General features: G+C 43.1%; 3 protein-coding genes across 11 annotated transcripts in view; 1 reads left to right on the top strand and 2 right to left on the bottom strand.

Moving 5' to 3' along the window:
* Positions 1–1,073: 1,073 nt before the first annotated feature.
* LOC6504558 (sodium/potassium/calcium exchanger Nckx30C) overlaps positions 1,074–27,908 on the top strand; it is a 34,414-nt gene continuing 7,579 nt past the window's right edge. The window contains exons 1-6 of one of the 9 annotated variants that reach the window (XM_014904967.3): positions 1,074–1,143; positions 2,984–4,942; positions 13,597–14,213; positions 20,103–20,334; positions 24,559–24,752; positions 27,227–27,301. In XM_014904967.3, coding sequence (XP_014760453.1) covers positions 4,048–4,942; positions 13,597–14,213; positions 20,103–20,334; positions 24,559–24,752; positions 27,227–27,301 — 2,013 coding nt within the window. In that variant the 5' untranslated portion in view covers positions 1,074–1,143; positions 2,984–4,047. Of the gene's footprint in view, positions 1,171–2,983; positions 4,943–13,596; positions 14,214–20,102; positions 20,335–24,558; positions 24,753–27,226; positions 27,302–27,908 lie in introns of all 9 variants that reach the window. The other 8 variants (XM_014904965.3, XM_014904963.3, XM_014904961.3 and 5 more) reach the window with 8 other exon arrangements.
* LOC6505449 lies at positions 10,144–10,826 on the bottom strand. Its single transcript, XM_001964877.4, has one exon. It carries the CDS (start codon positions 10,770–10,772, stop codon positions 10,404–10,406), a length of 369 nt encoding a protein of 122 aa, XP_001964913.1. The 5' UTR covers positions 10,773–10,826; the 3' UTR covers positions 10,144–10,403.
* Positions 16,379–17,517, bottom strand: LOC6505447. The gene has a single exon (XM_001964876.4). The coding sequence runs from the start codon at positions 17,323–17,325 to the stop codon at positions 16,726–16,728; it is 600 nt and encodes a 199-aa protein (XP_001964912.1). The 5' UTR covers positions 17,326–17,517; the 3' UTR covers positions 16,379–16,725.

Raw genomic sequence — 27,908 nt, 5'->3', positions numbered from 1 at the left:
GAGTTGAAACCGAAAGGAATATCTAATTATTTATTATTTCCGGCTAATGCCTACGAAGAATTCTTTTATGTTTAACTCTGTATGACACTCATTTATGCAGACGACATTGTAAGTCCAAATCAATGACTACAAGGACTTTGACTTTAATAAGTTTCGAAAGTTGAAATCCGCGTGTTAAAATTTAAAATTCCGAATTTTCGACTATTTCGTTCCAACTTGTTTCGCTCTCTTGTCGCCATAAATATTTGATGTGACGGCAAACTTGGCGGCTATCAATGGGGCGTGGGGATGGGTTGGATTAGGTTACGTGCCGGAGGTGGTGGTGGAGGGGCCACCAAGGGCGGGGGTTCCCTAGGAGCTTCCGGCAGAATGGCGGAGTTGGGAGATTTCGGGGTGAGGATTTGGCATTGTTGTGCGTAGAAGTATCCGAGGTATGCGGCGTACCAAACCGGGCATAATCAAAATACAATTGTGCGTGGAGTGCGCTAGTGTGTGTGTGTGTGTGTGTGTTATTCGGCGTGTGTATCTGTGTTTGTAGGAACGCATGCACAAACGTTTATTTCTTGCTTTGCCTGGGTGTTTGTTTGAGCTGGAGGGAGGCGAGGGAGCGGGCCAGAGAGTGGGGGTAGAGAAAGAGGGTGGGACCACCTGGAGAGCCGAACAGCTGCGCGCTCACCCACTCTCTGGCGGCTGGCACACACTCTGCTCTTCCAATCGCTCGCAGCTGAAAAGTATGCTATAAACTGGAATCCGGAGAGCAGAGGATGTGCTTGGCCGTTCCGTTAATGCAAATATGTGCCAGCGGAAGTCATCGTAAATTAATTAATTATTAGTAGAGATGGAAGCCATGAGCTGATACTGAAACCGATACCCGTGACCGTACTCGATCCTGGCCATCTCCCCGTCTACCCGCCTACCCGCCTACCCGCCTCCACCCGTGCCCCAACCCAAGCTCAAACCGCAGCCGAAGTGTCAAGCCCAAAGCCCTCCTACTGGAAGTCGGACTCCTGTCGGCCGTGGTCGGCTCCCGTCGGCATTCCACGGACTCGTGCATGGCCTCCGGATTCGTGGCCGCCTGACAGGGCCCCAAAACGTTTTCGGGCGCTGCGCTGACAACATCCTCGCAGGACCAACGAGCGGACGGTGCGTCCACGGAGCCTCCTGCTCTCTGTATGTGTGTGCAGAAACTTTTAAACGTGTGCGCGCTAGCTGTTAGTGCGTGTGTGTGTGTTTGTGTAGGCATGTGTGTGTAAGCGCGAGGTGTTGGAAAATTTATTGCAGTTTGAAATCAAAGGAAAAACTCAAACCGAATCAATCTCAGCGGCGGCCAAACGAGAAAAAGAATCCTAGCATAATTGAGGAGCTTTTTAATGGAAAAGGATTCCCTGGTCCTGGTGTCTTGCGAAAAAAAAATAGAATGTTATTCAAAGCCAATTTTTATATAATCAAGCAATAAAAAGCCACAGCCACACGGCCAGGGGCCTGGGGCCGGAATGGGGGTGGCGGCGGGTGAAGCGTTTTTCGGTCGTCTGTGTGAGTGCAGAAACATTAATGGCAGCCCCTGTGTGTGTGTGTGTGTGTGCGAGTGTGAGTGTGAGTGTGAGCCTTCTCGTGCTTGAGGCCTTTTTCATAAAGAGGTCAAAACGTTCCTTTCGCCTTGCCGCTGTGTCGGTGTGTGCGTGTGCAGAGTTTCTTCATTCTTTCTGGCTGCCTTTTTTCGGTTTTTTTTTTGGCCGACTGGTCGACTGACCAAGTCAAGACGAAAATTTAACAGTCAGACTTTCGGCAGTCACGAGTCCGACCCCGTTCTTAAAGTGGCCCCGCCCCTTTTAAAGCTAGCCCCAGCAAATGATATAACAATTAGCCAGGTCCGCCCATTACTATCCTTGCTCCGCTCCGCCTATTTTCAGATCAGATTAAGGCGCGACTAATGGCAGCTCTGTTCCGTTAGATACATTTCGGTGCCAATTCCCCAGAGCTTGCGAAAATTATATAAATACGGTTCTCTATGAGGAAAAACTGAAATTCCTTTTAAGAGTTGTATAATTTCACACAGTACGATATTTTCAAAATGCAATCTTTCAAGTTGCTGACACAAAAACTATTAGAATATTAGAATATATCAAGTATCCGTCATTCTCTGCTTTCTTTAAATTAATGAGGCAATTATGTAAAGCAAAGAAAGCGTAAAAATGTTACGCAATTTGCTAAAAAAAACGAGACACAAAAAAAACATAATTAATAACAAAGCCACACGGTTGAATTCTTGGCTAAACTCTGGCGTACGGCTAAAAATAATGGCAAAAAACGGACAAAAGGACATTGAAAGCGAAGAGCGGATACAAGGCGGCAAGTGGGGGGAGGGGCTGCCCCAAGATTAGCAGAAAGCGAAGAAGGCCTAGGACTAGAAGCAGCGGGAGCTACTCAAAGCATAACAATGAACATAACCGCACATTCAGCCAGAGACCGTAAAAAACGCCAGAGTGGGCGGGTAGGGTGGCGCCCGAAGGCGGAGATGGAGCGGAGGGGGCGGGGCAAAGCAGAGTCACCTACTAAACCTAAATGAAAGTAAAAATTGTAAGCGTAAGCTAAAACAACAAACACAGCAGCAAGCGAAAGCAAAAGCAAAGGCGATAAGGCCTAGCAGATAAGCGGCATCCAGAGAACGGTGAAAGAGTGGGAGCCTGGGAGAGAGAGAAGGCGCGAGGCGGCCTGGAAAATAGTAAAGAGAGGTTCTCTTCAAAGAGAAAGGGAAAAGTGTTGGGATTAAAATAATTCTTGGCTTAATTTTTAAAACAAAATGGTTAAAAATATTTATTAAATACAAAATAATTTGTATTTATTAACCATTTATTTTTTTAATGAATAGCTTCGTAAACAAAAAAACACTTTATTTTCGGTTTAATAATTATAATTATATTTAAAGTCAATCATATATATTTTAAACAAAAATTATAAAAATTTATTTATTTTTCTCCCACAGCTACCGTTATCCTTTGAGCCTTTACAGCCGTCGTCTGGAGCCTTCGAAAATGTAAACAAAAGCAACGCAGGCGCAGCAGTTCGGACCTCTCTCCCACTCTCTTGAAGCAGTTCTTGGAGCGTTCTCGGAGAGAGCCACAAAGGAGCAACGAGCTTCCAGGCTCGGCTTCCGCACATCCTGCTCGGAATTCGAAAATCCGAAATTTCGGTTTTTCGACGGCGGTTTCGTTTTCGGACTCGGAGCCTTCCAGCTCAGAACTTGGTCGGGCTGGCTAGCGCTCACAAGCCCAGCGGAGTGCGCAGCGTGCTGTAGTCCAGCTGCAGAATCTGCTCCCTTTAAAGCTGGCCACTCAGGGAAACTTTTCCACACTCGAGCCCTCACACCGCGAAACACCGGAACGGAACGGAGAAAACGGCGGCGGAAAAACGTCAGACAAATGGCCAGGAATAGCATCATCCGCAGTAGCAGCAGCCAGCGCAGCAGCATCAGAAGCAGCAGCAACAGCAGCAGCAGCAGCCTAAAGCGCCAGGACGAACCGTGAAATTGAGCCAGAAGGCGTGAAAATAATATTTAAAGAATAAACAAATCTTGTCGGGTGTAAGGAAGCCCTGAGGATATTGGGCCATCTGGGGAAAAATGGAAATGATGCGGCTTCTGATGTCCTCGCCAGAAGCGGAAGTAGCAGCAGCAGCAGCGGCAAATTCAACGGAAACGGCAGCAGCAGCATCGCCAACGCTACAGCTATTATCCTGAATCCGCGCCCCGATTTCCGACTTTTCCGCTTCGCTCCGTCTCTATTTTCGCGGCGCCCCGTTCCGCGGCAATTGTTATTTATGTATAGTGTGTATATATATGATGTTCGTGTGATATAAGCGGATCACTAAGATCTGGCAGAGAGCAGAAAGACACTCTTAACCAAACTCAGTCTAATCAAAAGCGTACAACGACAACAAGCGGTTTTGCAAGTGAAACAACAACACCAAACCAAACCAAACCAAATTAAACCAAAACTAAAACTAAAACCAAAAACTAACCAAATCAACCACAACATTCCAACGGGTCCAATGTTGCAGCCAACAACATGCAACAAACAGCACCAGCAGCGGCAGCAACCAGCAACGGCAGCGACGGCAGCGGGATCGGCAGATTCAGGATCACAGGATCAGAGGATCGCAGCTAAAGATCATGGAGCCTTAGAAGCAGAAACGGGAACGGAAACAGCAACTGCAACTGCAACTGCAACAGCCATTTACCGCAAGAGCAGCAATTTTTGGTGTCAGAGCAACATGCTGCCCGTAAGCTGCAGCACCACCAGATGCAGCAGCAGCAGCAGCTGCAGCAGCAACAGTAGCAGCACAACGATAGACTTCAACAGTCGCCGAAGAAGGGGGCGCCTACGAGGCCACGCCCCACTTGCCTTAGAGGAGCGACCCAAGCAACACCAAGCTACGCTACTGGACGAGTGTGTAAATATTTTCAAGCGCTTAGTATTATTAACATTAAAAACGATATCAGCAACAACAATAACGAAAGCAAAGACAAGAAGCAGAGCAGTGGCAGCAGCCTCTGCAACATCTCGTGGTGCCTCAGGGGAGCTGTTAGGCTCCCCGACCCGCAGTCGCTGCCACCTTCGCTGCCTTCGCCTGCCGATCTACAGCCTCCTGCTGGTCTGCCTGGCCACCCAGGGACTGGGATTGGGCGACGCGGCCAAGCCCAAGTCGGCAAAGCAGCACTTCGGCAGCAGCAACAACAACAACAACCCAAACCAAAACCAAAACCAGAACGATGTGCTGCCCCAGGCATCCAACGAGGCGCTGGACGAGGCCGAGCTTCTCTATCCCTACCAGTCCGGGGAGCAGATGTTCGGCCTGGAGGAGGACCAGGACCAGGAGCAGCTCGGCTCCAATGCCGGCCCCGGCTCCGACGAGGATAATGCGGCCAATCAACGTGGTATCAATGGTGAGTATTTCGCATCCTTTCGGCATCCCCCATCTTCATCTCCGGGGCACATGTGGAATTTTTCATTGGCATGTGGCAGCCTGACTAATGGCATTCGTATTTAAATGAGCCATTGAAGCATTCGGGTCGGGTGAGGGGTAAAGGAGTGCCTCTACGAAAACTTTTCACCGAAGACAAATTGAATCTGGGCCATCGACGAGATGGCATCGAGTGTGAGATAAGAGATGGCGAATAAAATTGCGAAGCTCTAAATCAAGCAGAAAGTTTGGGCGGGGAGTGCCTAGGTATTTCTCACCCAGCCCACCCGGCGTATACGTAATTTAAATATTGAAAAGAGTAAGGGGCTTATTTTCTTGCAGACTACTCTGCGTATACGTAATATGAAAAATCTTAGGGAAATGATAAAACAGTTGAAAGTTCAAGCATGAATAATATAAATTATTAATAAGAAATCCTCAGAAAAAGTATCTTTTGGTTGAAAGCGCGGACTGCTTATTGCAACTGCAGAAGGCCTTTTGCAGGGATTATTTCCCACCACAACTGCGTATGAGTGATATTTATGTGCTTACACGGCGTATACGTAACGAACGTATGAAGTGGCCCGACATTGAGGCGAAGCCACCGCAATAATTCCCACAAAACTCATATACGGCTGCCTATCCGTACGTAATGTGGTGAACATAAATTATCACGGCCGCAGCATAAGCGGCTGCAAATGAACATAATGGAACAACTGTCTGCAGTTGGCCGATGAAATATATTGTATTTCCAGCTCGGGCCCGCTCGAGAGCGTGTCGGCGCAGCTCGGACATACCATATGTGCTGAAAAATATACAACAGGCACGAGAACAGCAGAACAAGTATATATTTTTGGTTTTTGTGCCGCATCAGCGAAAGTCAAGCTGCTGCCATTGTCTACCCCTTTGCACCTTTCAACCTTTACCTTTTGGCCCGGATTCTGTTTCTGTTGCGGATTCGTTTGAGTTTCTGCTCCCGTGAGCGGTGCAGTCACATTTTGGCCAACAATTAAACCCAACATTGCACACTGTTTGCTTGGGCTTACGGGCCCCGGAGCCATTTCTCATTTTAATGACTCAACTGAGCCGCGCCATGCCAAGTCCGCCTGTGCGCCCTTCCGCTTGTCCGGGTGTACGGGTGTCCGCCTGTCCGTTTGTCCGCCTGGGACAAACAAAGGAACCCTCCCTCCACCGAAAAAAAAGTAAGCAAGCAGTGATCGACTAGAGTTGCACTCTTTTGTGCTCGCGGATGGAGGATGATGTCAACCGCATCCGGACGGGACTAGATGGAGGGGGATGATGTCAAGCCGCGATAAGCCACCACGGCAAATCCGTACCAATCCTGCCACTGCTTGTTTACCCATTACCCAGAACAAACACGGAATGGGAATGGGTGGCAATCGGAGCCCGTGACACAAAAAACTACTCAAAAGGCGAAAACGTGCCCCGCGAACTGCATGTGCAGCATTTGTGACAGTTGGAGCCGCCACCCGCGCTTGTTGTTCGTAAATCAGGCTTTAAAATTAACGCAGATTGCTGGAACAAGCGACAGGCTACGAGCAATTAACATGAAACCAGCAGGAAAATCCACAAAAAAAGTAGCATAACGTATAGAAATGAAAAACTCAAACACACACCGCAAACGGCGAAAATAATGCAGACAGAGCGGGCACATAACTCAGCTGGGTAGTAGAACATGTACAGGTCACCCTCGTCTGTATATATGTGCCGATTCCACCTCTATATATGTGTGTGTGTGGTGGTCTCCTCTTCAACGACCTTTGTTCGAAATTTTATATACACACACATACACCTACATAGAGGACCATGTAGAAAGGCCTGGAGTACGTGTGTGAGTGTATTCTCCTTGCTTTTGGCTTTTCTATTTTACCATCGACCCAAATTGCGAGCGCGCTCTCGTATAATAACAAAAATCCACACACACAGCCGTAGAGTGGCATAGTCCTGGGCGAAATGTAGCGTAGAGTGTGTGTGCCAGTGTGTGTGCCAGTGTGTGTGCCAGTGTGTGTGTGTGGGGGGCACACGCAAACGTGGCTGTTAACGACGTTTCAGGCTCTCAACGTCGGCGTTTGTCGTGTGGGCGGGCGGGTGGACGGGCGGGCGGTTGGCCCCTCCTAGCAGACCCTGAAAAAAAGCGAAAGGAACGAGAATATAAAGTTAAGTAAAGACCTCGACCTAAACGGCAGGCGGCCAAAAACTTGCTTGCTTGTAGGTGTGCCACTCAGTGTGTCTGTGGGGGTGTAGCGATCTAAGGATGTGTGTGTGTGTGTATGCAAACATTTTGAAAAATGATTGAGAATAACAAAAACAGAGACAGAAACCGAAATCGAAAAAGATGGAGGGGACAGCGGACGGGGGCCGTGGGCCGTGGGGGAAAATGGAAAACAGCAGCGGAAAACGAGTTGGGAAATGGCCGAGACGGAAAGCCAGAAGAGAAAAGCGCCCGAGCACGCACAGAGCGCCTTAAACACAAGTTTAAATCGATAAATCAAAATGCCAACAACAGCGGCAACAACAACAACAACAACAGCAGTCATACCAATACCAACAAAACACACACAAAAAGAAGAAGAAGAAAAAAAAAGTCCTGGCAAGGACGTGTGAGTTGCATGCTAAAAGCCACGAGAGACGACGAAAACACGCTGTACCACCACCGGCGGGCTGGGCGGGCTGGTCGGCCCGTGTGGGTGGCGGGGCAGGAAGTCGCCTTCCTTCCTGCCGCCCCAACATTTTCAGTTCTTGGTGGCTTTTCGTGCTTTTTTTGTCGGGGCTGGGTCTGAAATGACAACATTTGGCCGCCTTTTTAATTATTGACATACCGCCCGGTGCCCGGTGCCCTGTGCCCGGTGCCCGCCTCCCATGTCCTTCCATTTCTTGTGGCCACTAATTGCCCCTCGGTGCACTGTCTGTTTGTTCACTACTGGCCGTGATTCGGCATTAACTTAATGCAACTGCCAGTGCAGCTGGAAATCTGGACGGGGATCGGCTGACTCAGACGATGTGGTCAGTCCAGGCATTTCCAGGACCGACTTTACCGCAAACCCTTCCACCGCCACCGGCACATGAATCACGATCACTGCCCGAGGGGTTTCCGCTACAGGTGGATATGAAAATGAGTCGCACTCCCGATATCCGAATGAATCACTCGATCAGTGGGGTTTCCAACACCCTAACACCGTACATCCACCGAAAACCGGTTACTAACTGCAATCCGTAGTGTCACTCTCCACCTCGGCTAGCAAATCTTTCTCGAACACTAGAGCCGGAGCGAGCGATTCGAAAACATAATAAATCGAATTCTGTTTGCTTTAATTATGCAAATTTATTGAATCCGAAGTCTTCTGTGAAGTTTATGAGTAGTTTTAACAGCTCCGAAGCAAATTATACGCCCATTAGCCGGGAGATAGTCATCGGGTCGGAGCGAAACAACCAAAAACCAATAATTAGATTATGTCGCGTATAAATCAGATTAAAGAGGCGAGTTATTTTCGGTAGAGGCAGCTATTTTCAGGCGGCCTGCTCTCGAGTAGTATCTAGACTTTCCAACAGTTTCAGAAATCAATAGCCTAACCACATAATTCTATATCCCGTAGTAATAATAAACCTTTGAAAAACCTCTGCTGACTCATAACCATGTAGGTTTTACTTTCCGGAATTTCTCATTACTCAAAACATTGTATTAAAAATGTTGATACGTTCAGCTCATATTCGTAAAGTAAAGTGCTTAGACTCGAAATTACCTACTTGAGGCTATAAGGCAATAAGGGTAAACAGGAAAGATTTTGCTGTTTGGAAGTTTGGAAACAAATTGTGGCAGTTTTTAGGCACCCGGCATCCCGTAATGGCTGCCATAAATTCATAAATGCGAAAATTAGTTTAAGAAACATTTCCCATTAAAGCCAAAGGCTCCCCCTCCTGCCGAAATTGGGTCAAGCACATGGTAGTGCCGGAGCAGGCATTATAATATTCGCACTTTTGGGCTTGGTCCACAACACAGGCTTGCCCTGGGGATAGAGCGGCTTTTGATTAGCTAAAATAAGGTTGGGGCTGGCTGGGGGGACTCGAGCCCACTCATGTGTATCTGTATCTGTATCAGTGTGTGGATGTGGATGGGTGGGTGTATGCCTTGGGCCCGAAAACTGTGCCAAGTTATGGTCGCTGTGAGGTGGCAAGGACTGCCGTCGAGCAACCTTCATTGACAGCTGTTCATAGCCGTGATAAACCCTCTATGACAATCCTTAAGTACCCCATTTCCCCGCCATCACACCGCCCGGCTCTGTTTATTGAGCACACTGCGCCAGGACGAACGAGGCTCTTCTCGCAGCCTGCATTGATTCAACAGCCACTTGACAACCCTGGTTGCACAGACACAGAAAAGTCCATTGATGATTGAAAAAAACAGGGCTTTGAGAAAAAAGCGCTCATAGGACTTATGAATAGATGTAATACTTTAAAGGAAATACTTTTTTACAGAAGAATGATAGGATGTTTCTTTCGCTGCCATACAGAGCGCTGCCACATAGTGTACGGCTTGAAATGATACAAGACTTGGAAGTCATACATCTTTTTCTGCCAGTGTGATTATACTTTTTCCATCCACTGTTTGGCTTGCATGTGCAGCGCACGTTTTGGGCTGGTCTGATTTCGACTGTTTGGCTGGCTAATCGATTCTCCAGCCACCTTGAAAGCCAGCCACTCGCCGGAGCGGTGCGGTGCGGAGCGTTGCGGAGCGGAGCGTTCGTGCCACAGAGCGCTGTCTCTCTGATAAATTAGCAGCTGCTTTCAGGGCGCACTGCTGCTCTGCGGCCAGAGATGGAAAATGGAAAAATGTGAACACCAGCACATAGTGCACGAGTGTGTGTTTAACGAGTAGTTTCCACTTCCGCTTTGAGCGCGCCGCGAACCACCATAATGAACTTCCGGCCAGGCGTGCGATTTCTGCTTAGAGTCTCACTCTTAGCTCTGGCACCCTTGGCTTTGGTTCCTGTAATTTTCGTGCGTTTGTTCGGACGTGATTTATGCACACTGATGACGTAGCAGAACGGAAAGCCAGTGCCTCCGCCGCGAAATCCCAGCCGGGTCCCAAAGTCATTTGGCCCCGTCTTATCAGCCCCTAATGAAGTTTAACCCCTTGGGAGGCGAGGGAGCCTCAAAGAATTTCGCTTTATCTATCAAATAATACTTTTATTGCATTATCAGCCCGAAAGTGGGACGGGCGGGCACATAAATATTCATGGGATGCTTACACTACGTTTATGTATTACGATATATATATAGGGGTTTGGCCTAGGCCAGTATTTCTTTCTTTTCATTTCCCCCACGCCCAGCTCGGGTCGGCAGTTTCGGGAACATGAATTGGAATTTTGGCAACGGAATGGAATTTCACTCTCCTGCAGCTCTCGGGCGCTTAATGGGTTAATCGATTAGGCCCCGGGATACGGGATACGGGATACGGGGGATGCCTCCAACTTGGTCACGCGATTCCAGGCACTGGCGTACCGCTCCACCTCGTAAAAGTTGCCCAGCGTCTGGTGCAGATTCTTGCGTTGCGCCTCCGTGCCCAAAATCCTCGGGGGTGTATAGTAATTGCCCTTGGGCTTGGCTGCCGCCTCCTTCTGCTCCTCCTTCCTGACAAACTCGCCCACCGCCGGGGCCGAGGGCGGACTGGCCGGGGGCGTGTTCACCACGAGAGTGTGCCACTCGTAGACAATCGGCGGCAGCTGTAGCTGAATGGCGGCCCGGCTGACGAAGACCTCCTCCTGGCCAAGACCCTGACTGACTGCGGCTGCCATCTGGACTGATCGGTTGCCACTTGCGAACTGATTGCAAAGTGCCAACCGAGACTGTTGTTTGCGTTCTGTTTGGGGCTTTGTTCTCTGGTTTCGATTTGGGTTGGGGTTGCTCCGCAAAACAGCGCGTCTCAGCCGCATGACGCATAGCACGTCCGAGTTCCAGTGTGTGTGCGTGTGCGGAGTCTCGAGATGGCAGCGTGAAGTTGATAAAAGTAATAATTAAATATAAATGAAGAGATAACTTGCCATTTTGAGAGATTTGGTTTTGGGTGACCTTTAAGAACTCGTTTATTTCCGGCATGCAGGTCTTTATCTTTTTAGGCAAGTAGAGTTTTAGGTCTAAGTATTTTACTAATAGGATCTATTAACTTTAGAAAACTGTAACAATCCTAATAATAATATTTAATGCTATTCCTATAGTAGAAAGTAATTGCATAAGAAATAGACCTGAAAATCAAGCTGCAGCTCAGGTATTCGCATCAAAATGCTAATTATATTGGCCCGTGTTCAAGCCCCCATCGCTATATTACTCACATATGGTCTCCAGAGACTCTCTGAGCTCACGACCAGTGCAATCGCTTAGTCAAATTGCTGTGCCATTTCAATGGCACCACTCGGAACTGGTTTCCCCTCGAACCGACCCCGTCAAGTGGTTTTCATGCGGAGGAGAGGCAGGCACACAGGCAGCGGCAGCCACTGGGGCAGACGCCCACACGGGCAATATCGGCAACAGCAACCGCAATCGCAATCGCAATAAATAATCAGAGACAGTAAATAATAAATAATATTTAATTCATCATTATGTTGTTACCTTCATCGGGGCGGACCAATAACAAATTGATGACCAGAGCAGTGCTTAGAGGGGCTCGTGTACTGAACATTCCGCTCGGAGTCGATGGCGTAATCACTGAAGCCAAGAATCAATGCAAGAAGATGCCCAAGAACTGTCGCATTTATGAGTTTTATCTATAGCCTTGGCTGTGACTAGAGAAGGAGAGTTTAACTTTATGATTATGATAAGAAGGCAAAACACTGTGAATCATTAGCAAATAGATATCACTCCTAGAAGAGCGTGTTACTCACTATAAGCGGTTTAATCTCAATGGCCTTATCACAACTTTTCTCGTTCTATTTTTGAACCATTTTTACAACATAATTCCTGGGGCTGTCATCTGGGCTCACTTCTGGGTGGCTCTCAATTGATTTCGCAGCCCATTGACCAGGTCATAATGTTTGTTCCCCTTTCGCAATTACCTGGCCCGAGTGCCGATGATCCAGTTCGATAAGCAGGGCGATGGGAAGGGGTTACTCTGCCACCCGAGCCCCCAGCCCCCAGCAGTGTGCTGCGAACTGAAAACGCTGTTCAAGCGCTGGATGGGATGGAGAGACGTCGTCTTGCCAGTCGTCACTCATTAAGCATTTGGCTAGTGATTCATAAGAATCATTAATTTGTGGCTCACGCTCGCTGTCACACCGCCCACCGCCCCCACGAATAGGTGGGTGGGTGGCTCCAGTGGTTACAGTGGGTGTGGTGCTGGGGGCACCGTTAACTGAATGCAAATCGTCAGGGAGTCCGATAATCGCAAACCACAAACCGGTTTTCGAGCCAATTTCTTTGCCGTCTGTCTGGCAGTCCCTGGTCCTGTCCTGTCTCTCAGTCTGTCGCCTCGAATCGAAAACAAAGTGAGTCAATCGCAATTCTATTTCTATTACACAATAAAAAATAACTCAATTATATTGAGTTACAAAAATCGATCTATATTAATTTCAAACTAATACGTAACTCTGATTCATGGCTTACACGAAATTTCTGGCAGTTTATTGCAATAAAGTATGTAATTTTCAAAGCCTGACGCAGAGAAAGTTTTCTAGTTTCTAAAGTCTCAGGTGCAAAGTCTAATATTTATTTCCAAGTGTAGTGACAAGCCTCCCTTTCGCTTTATGCCCTTGATTTATTCTGTTTTCATATTCTCTGACTTCACCGAAATGACAAATATTCTTTAGTAGCTCTGCAACCTGCATGGATGACTTCTGTGGCATTTGCAGCTACTGCACTCTGGGAACAGATCCGAAATATTAGACATGAATCAGTGCAACCGCAGCCGATTACGGCCGCGTTAATTATTTGCTCGACACACGCGCCACACCGATTGCTCACACAGTGCAAACGATTGTTAAACATTTACATTACAAACATTTACCATCAACAGCAACATCAACATCAACATCATCGTCGCAAACGACTCAAGTCGGCGGCGAATAAGTGCAATTTGTTAATTGTTGCAAGTATGCTGCATAATTTACAAAATAATTGCCATGAAAATCGCGCAACAAAGGCGCCGAATGCGACAAGGGAGTTCTGTACTGGCTTCGAAAGGTCGAGCCACTTAATTGAGGATGTCTAATTGGGGGATGGCTGGATGGAATCGCAAATATAGATATGCTAGTCACTGCGACAGGTAGCCACTTAAAGGTTACAATATCAGACGGAAAAATCACAAATACCCGGGAGAATACCCATTCCGGTAGTCGCCGAAGTCATGATCGAAATATATAATAAGGGATGAGTGTCAGATTTCATTCGAAATGAACTTTGAAAGGTGTTCAATATGTCAGGGGGATGAGTAGTTGGATGGATGCATTTGAGACCGTTCTAGTTCCATTCTATAAAGGCATATAGTGTAGCTGGATATGAAACATATGTCACATTCATTTGAATCATTAAGAGTAAAAATAAAAGGCCTTATATTTAAATATTTCATAGAATTTGCGAATTTATCAATTGAGTAATAGGCATGGGGTTTACAAACTATTTCCATTACAGACACGCACAACGATAACTCGACCACCACGAAAACGCCACTATTCCCTAAAGATCTATTCACGAAAGAACAGCTTGAGAACGGCGCTGTCATCCTGCACATCATTGGGGTGATCTATATGTTTGTGGCGCTGGCCATTGTCTGCGATGAATTCTTCGTGCCTTCCCTTGACGTAATCATTGAAAAGCTCGGCATCACGGACGATGTGGCCGGCGCGACGTTTATGGCGGCGGGTGGCAGTGCCCCCGAGCTCTTCACCAGTGTGATTGGCGTTTTCGTGTCGTTCGACGACGTGGGCATTGGTACGATCGTTGGCTCCGCTGTCTTCAACATCCTGTTTGTGATCGGAATGTGCGCCCTGTTCTCGAAGACGGTGCTATCGCTCACCTGGTGGCCCCTGTTCCGGGACTGCTCCTTCTACAGTATCAGCCTCCTGGTGCTGATCTACTTTTTCCGGGACAATCGCATCTTCTGGTGGGAGGCGCTCATCCTTTTCACCATCTACATCGCCTATGTGACCTTCATGAAGTGGAACGTCCAGGTGGAGCACTGCGTCAAGAAGATGATTACCAAAAACAAGGTGACTCGCGTCAGAAGTACAGATCAACTTATGCCAGCAGTAAGTAGTTGGGAAGTTTTTTTGCAACAAAATCAATTCAAATTCAAATTCAAATTCAATTCAAAATCAAATTCAAAATTCAATCAAATTCAATTCAAATCAATCAATCAAATCAATCCAAAAATCCAACAAAATCTCTCTCTCTCTATCTCGAAAAATTCTTAATTTAAAACGAAAGCTTTTCTTAAAAATGAATTAAAAACTTGTGAAAAGTTAACAGTAAATTTGATTAATTAAAGAAAGAAAAGAAAAAACAATTACAAAAAACGTAAATCAAGAAAGTCGTAAAAGAGAAAGCGAAATTGAAAGCCAAAATTTTTGTGTGCCAAAAAAATGAAAATGACAAAATTAATGAAAAGAATCAATGTTAAAACGAAAACGAAGATCCTTTGCCAGGAACGAAATTTCGTTTTTGATTTTCGTTTTGTGTATGTTTTTCCCACCCAACCACCTAACCACCCACCTCCACCTCCACCCCCACTCCTAGCCGATCCATTGCCATTTCGAGTTTTCAAATTTTCAAAAATTTCCACAACCATCCCTCATCCCAGAAAATATAAATTTTATACTCAGTTTCATGCGAGCATTTGGCGTGTGCCGGACTATAGCCAGTTAGCAGGTGTTAACTTTATTATGACTAAGGGCAGTTGCTGTTGTTGCTGCATTCGGCGATGTAATGTCCATGACTAAGATAATCTGCTGCTGCTCTTTGGCATTGAAAGCCACGACATAAACCTTTCAACAGTCATCCAAGATATCTCCCCGAGATCCACTCAAATTTCACCTGAGAAACCTGTGAAGACGAAATCGGGTCCAGGAAATGCTGAAAGCTTTATAACAAGGCCTTGACTTACTTTTCAATTCCATAAAGGTATGAAATCGGATTATTTACTCAAAGTATTTCCAATTTCTAGACCCATCCGAGTTTTTTTTAGACTCAGAAACCGGTTTCGATATAGGGGAGTGCCTCATTAGAAGTACTAAGACCTTACCGGTTTGATTTATTCGTATAGCTCTTAAATTTCGCCTACAAAGCTGAGATCACAGGACTTAAATACAATATTGAAAAAGTATTACGAATTCCGGTTTTCGAAAAGAGTCGGCAATGAACTTACTGGAATGCGCCACTAAGTATAAGAGCATCTGAGAGATTTTAGAATCAAAACCTGCCAACTGGTTATTCCCGGATGCGTCGCACCTCCGAGTTCTACTAACTTGCATACTTATTATTATTAAAAAACTTTCTTTTATGCTATCGAGTACTCTTTCTCTTATTCGCTAGTTCACATTCTGATTTCCATTTTGAATACTTAGCTTCAAATCGATTTGTTAGTCAAAGTTTCATTTGCTATGCGTCTTTCTACACAAACACCCCACCGAACACGCCCACTCACAGCCACGAACACCCACACAGACCCACGAGTACCAGAATACACTGTCAGAAACAATCCTGACACAGCCCGAAGGCCACTCTGCATGCCATTGAACCAAAAAATGAATCTTTGCACACTTGCGGCTTGACTTTTGTGTGGGAATTCGAAAACGAGACATTTGCGCATGCGTAGAACTTGTTTTGTCTGTAATCCTTGCTTTTTGCTCAATGTACTCTCACAATTGCACCCGTTCTCGAAAAAGGGTTGAAAACTATGTTCCACTTGAATGCCTAAATGGGTTTTCTTTTAAGGAAGTTGGGGTTTTAATGTCCTTTCATAGTCTTGTCCCTCATAAATACTGGGAAATTGTTTGGAAAATCTTAATAGGTATAGAAAAAAGTCAATGAAAGTTTTATTTTTCAATAATTTTATTTCTACTTCACATATTATTTAAATATCATAAACTTAACATTTTAAAGTTATACTTTTTGATGAATTTGATCTATTTATATATTTTTAATATAAATTTTTTTAGTTCTTTGAACCTATTTGGTTTTTTTTTCTTTGTTTTTAAACAACATTTTTCAAGAAATTTTTCAAAAATTAACATTGATGACTCTCTAAATATGTTTTAAAAAACAATTTTTTCAGCTGAACATTATTTATTATAAATATTTATTTATAAATAAAATGTTTTATTTTATTTCTTGTTTGTATTACTTGTCGGAGTTTTAAAAGGGTTACTTGCATAATTGGTTTTCGAAATCAAACATCAAACATTGTATTTCATTATTTTAATATTTGTGTATTTATTCATATAAATTTAGCTACACTCTTTTCGTTACTCGAGAGCTACACGTTTTATACTATAAGTAATACATTAATAATAATAACATTCATTAATTTAATGTTGTGTTTTTCGAGTTTGATTTATAACGTACAACGATGTGCCTCAAAAGGAACACATGCAACAATCGCAGTCTTATAATTATTAATAAATATTTTCGCTATTTATTCTGGAATGATTTGACTAATTTCGTCTTTTTTCGATTTGCTAGTCGATCTTTGGGCAGTAGCTAATACTTGACGCGGACTTTTGATAGAGCTATAGCATCACCAAGTGACTTGGGGAGGCATGATCACACCACTTGGCAGGGCGGCATCATGGGGGACATGATGACGCCGCTCTTGTCCTTCTTGGGCACGGCAGGGGCACTCCTCAGGCTGGGACTCGGACTGGGATGTACGTTGACCTGGTGCACCCTGGGCATGGTGGCACTGGACAGGGGCTTCGTTTCGTGCTTTATGTGGATGCGGGCCAGGTCGCCTTCGGTGAGCAACGGGTCGCTGATGGTCCTGATCATCTGGGGGGAGCCCAGGGTGTTGGCCTTCTTCTTCTTCCCGGAGTCGACGACATCGATGTGCTCCAGGGAGACGGGCTGGTAGTGGGTCTTCTGCAGATACGACTCCGGGTCCTCCTTGGTCTTCTTCAGGGTGTGCCACATCTCGATGTCGCAAACCTTCAGCTTCATGTAGGTGAACATAACGATCCTGTAGAGGATCACGTATCCAATCATCAGGCACAGGACGAATGTGGCGTGCGTGGTCATCGAGTCGATTAGCTTGTTCATATCCATTTCGATGATTTTCTTCCCCTTGCAGTAGTTGTAGATGATTGGGACGAGAATCATCCAGTAGAACAGAACCGTGATGAGCTCGATAATCCTTTTCTGGAACATTGTGTGTGCTGGTGTCTTGGTTTTCTATCGCGATTGGCGGATCGATGCGGTTCGCGTAAAGGTTCGCTACTAAATGACGATCGCGTGCCTTGCAGCCTCGTATAAAAATAAATTCAAGCCCCGACTCATTCCGCCAGCTGATTGAGCTTAACCGATCGACTGGGGGCTCTCGCTGCTCAGTTCGGTCTTCCAGCGCGGTTTTTATCAGTTAGTATCGTGAATCGGTGGTACATCTAAGCCATATATGGAGAGTAAACAAATGTACGTCAGAGACGCCTGAATCCCAGGAATATTTGCGCCATTTCTTGGAACTCGTTTCGGGGTCACCCCCTGGGCTGGCAGGTTGGCTGGCTAGCACTGCTTCCGATTCCGAGTCGAATTACAATATTGTATGCAAACAGGTTGAGTGACAACTTGAGCTCGCCTCTGAGGCTCTGAGGCTCTGAGCTTGTTTATTTGCATTGAAGATTTGCATCTCTTAGACGGTCGCGGGTCGAAATTTCGAGCCTGAGTCTTTGGCATTGAGTCTTTTTTACAACACGACTCAATATGATTCACACTGAACTTAAATAATTCATTATGTGATTTAAGCGCTTTAGCGCTTTGGTAAGGTGAATTGCTCTGGCTGTCTTTGTTTTCGATTGGTGATGACTTTTTCGAAATTATAAAATACTTTCGCAGTGATTTCATATGCTCTGGGGTACGACTGCAACTAACACGGATAGTCCCCAATTAATTTCGCTTAATTACAGTGTCAAAATCAATCAGAACTGGCTGACAGGTGACTGAGATGATTAATCCAGGTGGGACCTAACAGAGAGAGAGTTCTTTCGCCCCGATTGGATTGGAAACTTTCGAGGTTTCTCTGGGGGGGTCCAGAGTCTATACCTTACAGGTGGCATGGGGGTTTTGCATCATCTAGTCGGAAGCATGAATGAGTGTGATTAGAAAACCCAAACCATTAGCTACGGGTTGGCCGTTCCGATCAACAACATGACGAGCCATTAATTTGCATTACAATCAGACAGAGCTGGGGTAGTTCACCTGGCACGAGCCACTTGCTAAGAGGTCTGAACTTGATTTGCCCTACACCTGATCAACATCCAGTTTCTGTGTCAGCTTCGGCCTCAGTTTCTTCAGCTTCAGCTTCAGCTTCAGCGTTTCGTGTTCGGTTCCAGTTTATGAATGGAAGGAGTTACGAAAGACACGTTCTCCGATCAGACTCATTTACACCAGTTTCTATAGTATATCCGAAGTGTACGGCTTTGCGGCCAGGCCAATTATCATCTCGTTTTCATTCATTCATTAGAGCCCCCATATTAGTCACTTAGCCCACCTCACTCCCCACAACCCCACGTAGTACTCACACCTCTTAGCTTGTATGGTTAGTGCTTGCCTTAGTTAATCCCTTAGTTAAAACGACTCCGTATTCAGATACGAAACCCTCATCTGCCTGCGCTTCCTTCGCCAATGTGCCAAACAATTAATTCGCATCGATTGAAGTACTTTTCGGTTTCAGTTCTCTGACAAAGTTTTTCCAAATGTTTTTGTGTTTTATCTGTTTCTTTTTGATTATAGTGAAGGCAAAATGAAAAACAACAAAACTTCCCACTGCGCTTTGACAAATATCAATATACATATATCTAAAAAAGTTACTATATGTGTATAAGTTTGTTAAAAAAACGAAAAGACAACTGAAAAAGAAAGCCATAATTAGCTTGTATGTATAAATACCCAACAAAAACTGTTGCAACAGACAAACAGAAAAAAAATTCCAACGACCAAAAAACGAAAAGTGTTCATCCAAACGTATTTTTTTTTTCTCATCTTCGAAGTTATTGTTTTAGTTTTGTTCTATGAAATTTTTTAAAAAGTATCTCATGCGTTTACCATCGCCCCAAAAAAAAAAAACCAAAGACCTGGTCTGGTCTTCAAGATCTTCTCGAGATACTTCCAAGATCGGTCCTAAGCACCAAACTTCCTTTTGTAAATAATGAAAATGTTAATTGCACAGATCGAAATGTTTATTTTGTTGCACAAAAAACCTTCCGAAAATCTATACTACATCCAGTTTTATAGTCGAAATGCCAATCAGAGACTCCTTCTCAAGGCTGTACTACCTTGTAGTCCGTAGATCAGATGCAAGTGGTCCGAAAACAATAAATGGTCTGTGTACATTGGATTGATGTTGTGGTAATCGAATTAAATTTATTTTATTTTCAACATTGCTTGATTTCCGTTCCGTTATCGGTTAATGTTTCCTCAGTTCTGTTCAGATAATTGATTGGCTCCCAACTAACTTGCACTTACCGATTCGATTAGTCCTTAAGGCACACACACACACACACACAACAACAACAACTACAATAACAGCAGCAACAACAATACCACCGCCACCAACAACAATTACAACAACAACAAAAATAAAAACAGCTACAAAAACATACGACAAACAAACAAAAAACAAAAACTACAAAAAAGAAAAAAAAAACTTAAACAAATGCTCCAAAAACACTCAACTGTAAAAAAATACAAATTGCAATAATAAACTTTTCTTCTTCTTCTTTTCACCTTTTTCTCGAAATATGCTTACCATTAAAACAAACTAAAAAAAAATAACAATTTATAAAAAAAAAACAAACATTACACCGCTCTCTCTCTCTCTATATATAAAACAAAAACTTCCACAACTCGAAAAACTCAACCGAAAATTCCAAAATCAAATATAACCGAACCACCCACGCCACCCACCGTTCTGTTCGTTCCTTCACCTGCAGGGTAACGCGGCCAACTCCTCGGAAACATCGATGGCCACCCAGCCGGGCGGCTCGGTGACATCGCGTGCGGCCAGCGAGACGCGCTCGGGTCCGCCGGGCTCGAGCACCGCGGGCGGAGGCACAGGTAATAGCAGCGGCGGGGGCGGCACCTCGGGTAGTACTCAGACCGGTGCCAAGTTCCGCCACGGCCTGTTACAGCTAATGATACACACGATAGATCCACTACACGATGGTAAGTCCGTTGAGTTGCCACAGTGTGTTTTGCACAAGTCAAGCCAAAAATATGCCAAAATATGCAAAAAGCAACTAAAAATCCTCTTAACGAAGTCCTCCGTTAATGTCCCCGCTTACCGAGACATCCAAGCCCCGCGATTCCCAAATCCCAAACTATTTCCCCCACTGAAAAGAAAAATTTCACCTAAAATCAAGTGAGAGTTTTTATAATTCGCCAACGGTACGTATGAGTAATAAATAGCGCATACGTCATGTTGGCCCGAAATAAATATTGCTAAATTTGTTTTCATTTTTTTTTTTTCAAAGTTTTATTTATTTAATTCGACCTGAAACAATTTTTAAACTAAAATTACAGTTTTCAATTTAATTTAAATATTACGCAAACGTCTAGTTGGTCCAATAAAACATTAAAATGACAAATATTGTAAAAATTTTCGAAAAAAATTTTATTTTTTATTCCGTTTCAAAAGATTTTTTTTAAATAAATTTTTATTCCACTTTTAGTGACGTATTTTCTTATTTGGGCAACGGTACGTATGAGTAATAAATTGCGCATTCGTCATGTTAGCCAAAAAACCTGCAATTAAGAATGCACAATTTTATTAGATCCGGTTGCTAGAAAAAAACAAATTTTTTTTTGTAAATGAAACTTGAATTTGGGTGAAATTTAGTTTCCACTTTAATTGGAAAATCAGTGGAGTCCTCGACCGCCACGCTTACATCCAAAGAATAATGCAATAACATGCCAACTCTCTACTCTAAACTATAATACTATACTATATATACTACCTATATACTTCTGTACCTATTATCTATATCTGTTCTAAAGTAAAATTGTTCTCCTAAGTTCTGTTTCGTTTGGTTCCTTTTAAACTCTGTGTACATTCAGTGTTCCTACTAATTGGATGTTTGACTTGCCAGCCAGAAGTTACTTTCGCTCATCCTTCCACTTCTGCTGCCCTACCCAATTACTGTATCTGTATCTATATCTATGTCTATGCTCCGATTTCCACTTCCACTTCCATTACCATTTTTTGTTGCGTTGTTGTTTTTGGGTTCCGTTCAGTTCATTTCAGTTCGGTTTGTTTTGTTTTCCTTTTGGCTTTTTGGGTTTTCGCCATGGTTTCCTTTAGCTTTGGTTCACTTTTTTAATGGCGACCTTGGAGCCACTTACCTAATTAGCACGCCAGGCCCAGACGGAGCGTCGACTGAAACTAAACCAACAACAGAAAAAAGAAAAAGAAAAAAATTAGTAACTAGAAGTGACAGAGCAAGGGCAAGTGACAGTTTTAACCCTTCTGAGTTCTGGGAGGGCCAAAATGGGAAAGGTCATCGCGATATTATTATTTTGGTGGCCCAAACAGACAGATTCTTTGGCTTTTCAATGTCTCCAATCACTTTCCACCATTGATTTTGTATGGATTCGGCTCTCGGCTGTCGTTCTGTGTCTGTCCGTCCATGAATATGTATGGAGTGTATATAGGCGTCAGTGTCGTTGCCACGGCAATGGCCCACAGCGGACTAAACGAATCGGAATTCAACAACTCAGGGGCGTGCTCGCCAAGGTTCGCAGGTGCGAAGTGCTAGAATTCGTGTGCCTACCTCAACTAGTCAGCGATTCGATAATGAGGCTCTACCTTTAACGACAGTCTGTTAATTCCAAATTGTCAGTCCCAAACTAAACATTTAAGATAATTTTATGAGAAGCTAAATTTTCCAACTAATTTCCCCTTATGAATTACCAATTACAAGAATATTATTGAGAAACATTTCAAGTCTGAGCTCATTAGGTCAGGTGTTTGTTCTTTCGCCTTCAGTTGCTGATGCTTTCAGAAAATGCTATTTACAAACTTATTTTTTGGGCTTTGTTTTTCGTTTTGTTGCCAACAGTGATACCAAAAAATAAACAATAAAAAAGAATATAGCAGAAAAACAAACAAAAAATTTTCACAAAAATAACGAAAATATTTTATGTTGTTCAATGTCAGTTTGGAGTTACATTTTACCAATATCTTAACATATATATATATATACATATGCGTTATATATCTAGCATAGAGAAATTATCATAAATTCCTAGAGTTTGTGCGTCCAGTTCAATGGCACACGTACTGTCTCTATAACGAGTAACTTAGTATCTCTGAGATAAATATATTAGTAGAAGTAGTTACAGACAGTACCTGTGCGACTGGCTGCTGGAGTGAGTTGAGTTGAGTTGAGTTTGACGCGTGACAAAAGCAAAAACTAAACAAAACAATTTATACTGTAAATAGTTATTAACTATGCGTTCTTAATGTTGTATGTGTTAAACGTAATCATTATCGTAATTGTAATTGAAAATGTAATTAGTTAGCAACTAGTACAATTGGCTCGCAGCAATGCTGTTTGCCGATGCTGAATCGGCTTCAATTTAGACATCGGGGGACTCAGACATGGGGGCTCAGATCGACTTCAGACCTCAGACTGATCTCGTCTGAACACTCACACCCATCCAACCCATTCGACTGAAAATTATTTAAACAATTAACAAGCTCCGGCTGCATGTGCGACTAGTCGGGCTTGTTTCAGGTAGTTTTTGCATAGGTCGGATCGCTTTTTGTCACTGGAATGTTCGTCATTATAAACATTGTGTTTACATATGCGTTTCTTTTTGCCATTCAACTCGTTATGCTCGTTGCATGGGAATTGTGTTTTTGGGGCCTTTGCCTGGCCAAGACGGCCGGAAATCACAATACGCCAAGAACGTTGGCAATGATCTCGATCGATCTCGATGGAAGTGAACCAAAATAGCAATTCCCATAAGCAATATTAGTCGTGCTTTTGCTCAGTTCTCTGTATGAGCATGCTCTACTCTAGGTCTGTATTGAAATCAAAAATCTTAATCGCTTTCCATATATGTACACCCACTATGACACACACATGCGATCTATAGAAACGTAAGCTAAGTCTAGATCTAAGCCCAACGGAATCGTGTACATATATACACACATATGTATATGTATATAGCTAGAGAAATGCTAGAAGGGGTCTTTCCAAAACCTAGCCGTCTCTCCAGACGATCCCCTGATAGAGAAATGTACCACTAATTGTGCAAATAAAAGAGAACTTCATGCCGCATTGACAACACTTAAAAAAAAGACTATAAATCCTAAACGAAAACCCCGTCCGATCCCCAAAAAGACCATCTCCAATCAGATTGAAATGTCAAAAAAAAAATATTTAACCAGCTCCTTAGTGCAAAACACAAGTCCACACTCAATAAAAATCGAATCGGATCGATTCTGAGACAAAAGTTCCAAATACCCATGAGACTCTGACACGGTAAATATCTGTAGTGATCTCCTAGTATAGTCCTAGCTACTAAATAGTTCTAGTTGTAGTCTTAGTCGGCTTAAAACCTTCCATCCCCCCCTCTGCTGTCTGCTCTCCGCTCTCTGCTCCCCGCTCTCTTCTGCTCCATACTCCGTCATACTCTGTCATAACTCCCTACAATCTATACTCTCTATATAGACTAGACTACTTACTTACTATATCCCCTAGCTGAAACAAAACTATCGACCTACTCTAGCAACCTCCAAATGCTGTTTTCGCAACTGACATCAACATTTTGTATAAAATATTTTCAATATACATATAGACATATATTTGCGTATATGAACGATCCAATCCAATCCCCGATTTGAGCCGGGCCCCTCGGGCCGGCTTTTAAATTTGTTTGTAAATTAAATGCTCTAAGAAAGAAACTAAATCTAAATCTGAACCTGAAACTCGTAACTGGGTTAATTCGTTTATTTCTCATTTTAATCGATGCAATTTTATTCTTTCTTTTTCTTCTTTTTTTCGTTTAATTTTTCGCAAAAATAAAAAAAAATCTATACCAAAAAAAATATATATCAAAATATAAAAAAAAAACACTTGGATTTTGCGTTCAAAAAACTCAATTCGTTGTGTGCCGAAAATCGAAATCGAAAATCGAAAATCGAATACCGTTATACCGTATTACAACGACAACAATAATCACACCGCTACTTGCAACATACAAACCAAAAAACAAACAAAACACAACAACCACAATCCACCACCACCAACTCTCACGTGTTTTGTGTACCAACAAACCCAACAAAACAATTACAATAAACACTGCATTATTTATTGAAACACACACCAAAAACCAAATAATACACCGACAAAAAAAATACGACACACAATTACAATTACAAAGATGATGTTCCAGGCAAAGTTGACGAGAAGGCGACACAGCTGCACGCCATCGCCTCCCTGAAAGTCCTGCTGGATGCGACCAAGCCGCAGCGCGGTGGCGCCACCACCTCGGCGGCCAACCACGTCAAGATCAACCTCAAGGAGACCACGCTCGCCGATCGTCCCAACGGCAATATCGACACCACGCTCGACTCGGTAAGTGGTCCCGATCGCCTCTATATCCGTCCATTTCTTACACCTGTACGATGTGATAATGAATAATAATTTTCTTAGGCATGACTTATGATTTCATGAATCTTTTCATTTTTATATCTTGAGTTTTTGTGTTGAAAACTGATTGATTGTGTCACACACAATGCGCTGCATTCTTCATACAAGCAATTGAAAAATAAAAATCAATATATACAAACGGATAATATCGTAAATCGAAATTTAGCTTTCATGTTGCGACAGAAACTCGACCCATTTAAGTGTTTCCCCCCACCCCGGAAAACCCAATTATTCGGAAGTGCTTAAGTTCATTAATGATTGTCGTGAATCCTGAAAATTCATATCCCAATTTGATGAAAAATTATTGCTATTTTGATGTGATCCCTTTTATACCAGACAGGGTTTAGCGACCAGTTCAAGCGACGACCTACCAAAATCTATACACACTATGTATCTTTAAAATTTCTAGCTGTTTGGCATGCTTCCTTTATATTGCTAATCGGTTGATTGAGCTGATCTGATTGGTTTCCTGATTGATGCAACGTTTGAACTGATTCTAAACTGAAAATCGGTGTGTTTTTATTCCCAACCCAACCAACCAACCAACCACACGAATATATGTTTTGATGTAAACCTCCTGCCTTCCAATCTTTTTGGTGTGTTTTCCCATTCTTTTTGGACGGTTTATAAAAATGTGTCTAGGCTGTAAGTCAAGCCCGTACTATCAAAAAAATAAAATAATTTATAAACGAGAATAATTTCTTATCGAAGGATCTGTCTGTGTGTTTATGCAACGTTCATGTGTGACTTTTAAGTGGATTTTGGTTTACTTCTTTGACTTTAAACTAAACAACTATTTGTCTCTCAACTCTTTTCCATAAAACTGTTCCACGCCCACTTTCCGCCCATCCCCATTCCACCCAACCACCCACACCCACACCTCTGTCTCTCTCACACAACTCTGTTCCCCAACTCTTTCACACAAAACTTCCTTTTCATTTGCGTATGTTTATCTCTTTCTCCGACCTCCAGAGTATCTTCATGCCCACATCCATCTATTTCTATAAAAACTATCTATCTATCTATCTATCTATCTGTTTCTCTGTGTGTGTTTTGTCTTGCCCCAGAATAAAAAGAGCTAATTCGGAATAGTGAAATTTTTGCATACTCGTTTATACCGTATTACCCATTTGGAACTCATTTGCTTTGTGTCTTTACTTTATTTTATTACTTATACTACCAATAGCCTTGAAAAAGAACATCCACAAACCCCATTAACCAGAACAATGTACACCACTCGTAACATCCGTGAATTCTGAGGGGAAATAAAGTCGTTTGTAGCGCCTCGCATATTATAATTTCCATTCATATTTCACTAATGTGCAATGCAGTCATTCCAATGCAAAATAGCTGCGCCTTAACACACAGCTCCCCACACCCACTCGAGTCAAAATCAAAATCAAAAGAAAGAAAAACACGGTCGCAGCGTGTGTGCCCGCAAATTGTACAACGCGTATCGTAATCATATTGGCATTTTTTTAAGGCGAATATTCTTATGCATCGGCGCAAGCACCTCCCAGCTAAGGCCCCCCATCAGCAAAAGCAAAAAATGCAGCAGCCGAAGCAGTATTAGTCGCATTGCATTACCAATTTCCTTCATTCAAATGACTCTTGCAGAAGGTCGCAGCATTCCGTCATATTTTATGCTAATAAAAAAGCTATTAATCAATTTAAACTTCAAATGAAGCCTTCTCTAGTCTTTAGAACTATGGAACTCTCTCCTTAAATCCTGAATCCATAATTCCATCTGCAAGGGTATTGAAAACTCGGCTAGCCGAGACGCTTACTGCTTCCTAGTTTGTTAATAACGAATATTTTTTCATGTTTATTATTTTTTAATTTATGCAAAGATCACAAAGCAAACCTAACAAAATTCTGAGGCTCTGACTCGCCCAAATTACTGCCACCTTATTTTGAATTCGACTCACAATTTGACACAACATGGCTGGCCTGTGAGGGCCGCTAGAAACCGAATTTCCGACTTGGGTCTAGCTCTAAAATCATAAAATAATTGGAAAAAACTAAATAAAAAATACTAAAAATTAAACTGTGTTTTAAAAATAAATCCCACTCCGTATATGTTTGTTATGTACAACCCCGACTCCCCGACACCCCTTCTACACATTGTGAACAGTCTTCTTCTCCAAAACTATCTTTCTGTCTATTTCCCAAACACCCCCTATATAAAAAAAGAGTCTTCAAATTTATTCCAACAACTTAAGTTTTACAAAAAGTTTTAATTTCGTAACTGACCTGATTGTGTGAGATGTTGGCCCCAAAGCCAAAAACCATATAACTAAACAATAAATCTCTTTATATATATTCTTATAAATGTGTACTCTTCTCCCAAAATACTTGTCACATAAATGTATAATGTATCTTGAATAATCAACCTAAAGCCATCGTTGAGTGGTCGACGTCCTAGCTGGATTGAGCAGAGGGTCAAAATTCAGACACGCAAATTTAGCATCAAAGTTAGTTTCATGAACAATTTTATCGATCTCTCTCTATCTATCTTTCTCTCTATATCTATCTATCTTCGCTCTTCTATATATTGCATTCAGTCTTTATAATTTTTATAAAAACGACATTTAATAATATATCGTGAACAAAGAAAGTGTGTTCTTTTGTTGTTTTTTTTTATCAACTAATAAAAAGAATATCAGACAAAACATGCCAGTCGAACATCAACGCTCTTTGGCATTGGTCTTAATGGAAATAACATACTTTCAATTGGAAATGATTAATTGTAAAAATATCCAGTGACTAACCCGATTAACTGTGCTACAATAGTGCCATAAAAATGTGGAAAAATAAAGAGGAGCCCAGACCAAGAGCGTGGACTGTAGACGGCATATCAAATTTTTGTTGCCTTTGCAAAGCGTCAGACAATCGGCACCCACGCTAATGATAGCTACACTGAGAAAAACTTGCACACTCGTAGTGATTATATAACTTATGTAGATCTCTTAATCAGTTTTACTTTCTACTTTCGTTCACGATTGATCGACATTGTAGACTGTGTCTGTGTGTTGTTGCACTTGCAAGACCTACTGTCCTGCATATCTTGAGCATGCCCAC

Source organism: Drosophila ananassae, chromosome 3R (assembly GCF_017639315.1).
Source record: "Drosophila ananassae strain 14024-0371.13 chromosome 3R, ASM1763931v2, whole genome shotgun sequence".
Taxonomy (NCBI): Eukaryota; Metazoa; Arthropoda; class Insecta; order Diptera; family Drosophilidae; genus Drosophila; species Drosophila ananassae.
The sequence above is the reverse complement of the archived record's forward strand: the minus strand, read 5'-3'. Positions and strand labels throughout refer to the sequence as shown.

What these genes read in the sequence shown, in the direction of transcription:
- LOC6505449 (XM_001964877.4), bottom strand. Translation starts at nt 10,772, where the DNA reads ATGGCAGCCGCAGTCAGTCAGGGTCTTGGCCAGGAGGAGGTCTTCGTC.
- LOC6505447 (XM_001964876.4), bottom strand. Translation starts at nt 17,325, where the DNA reads ATGTTCCAGAAAAGGATTATCGAGCTCATCACGGTTCTGTTCTACTGG.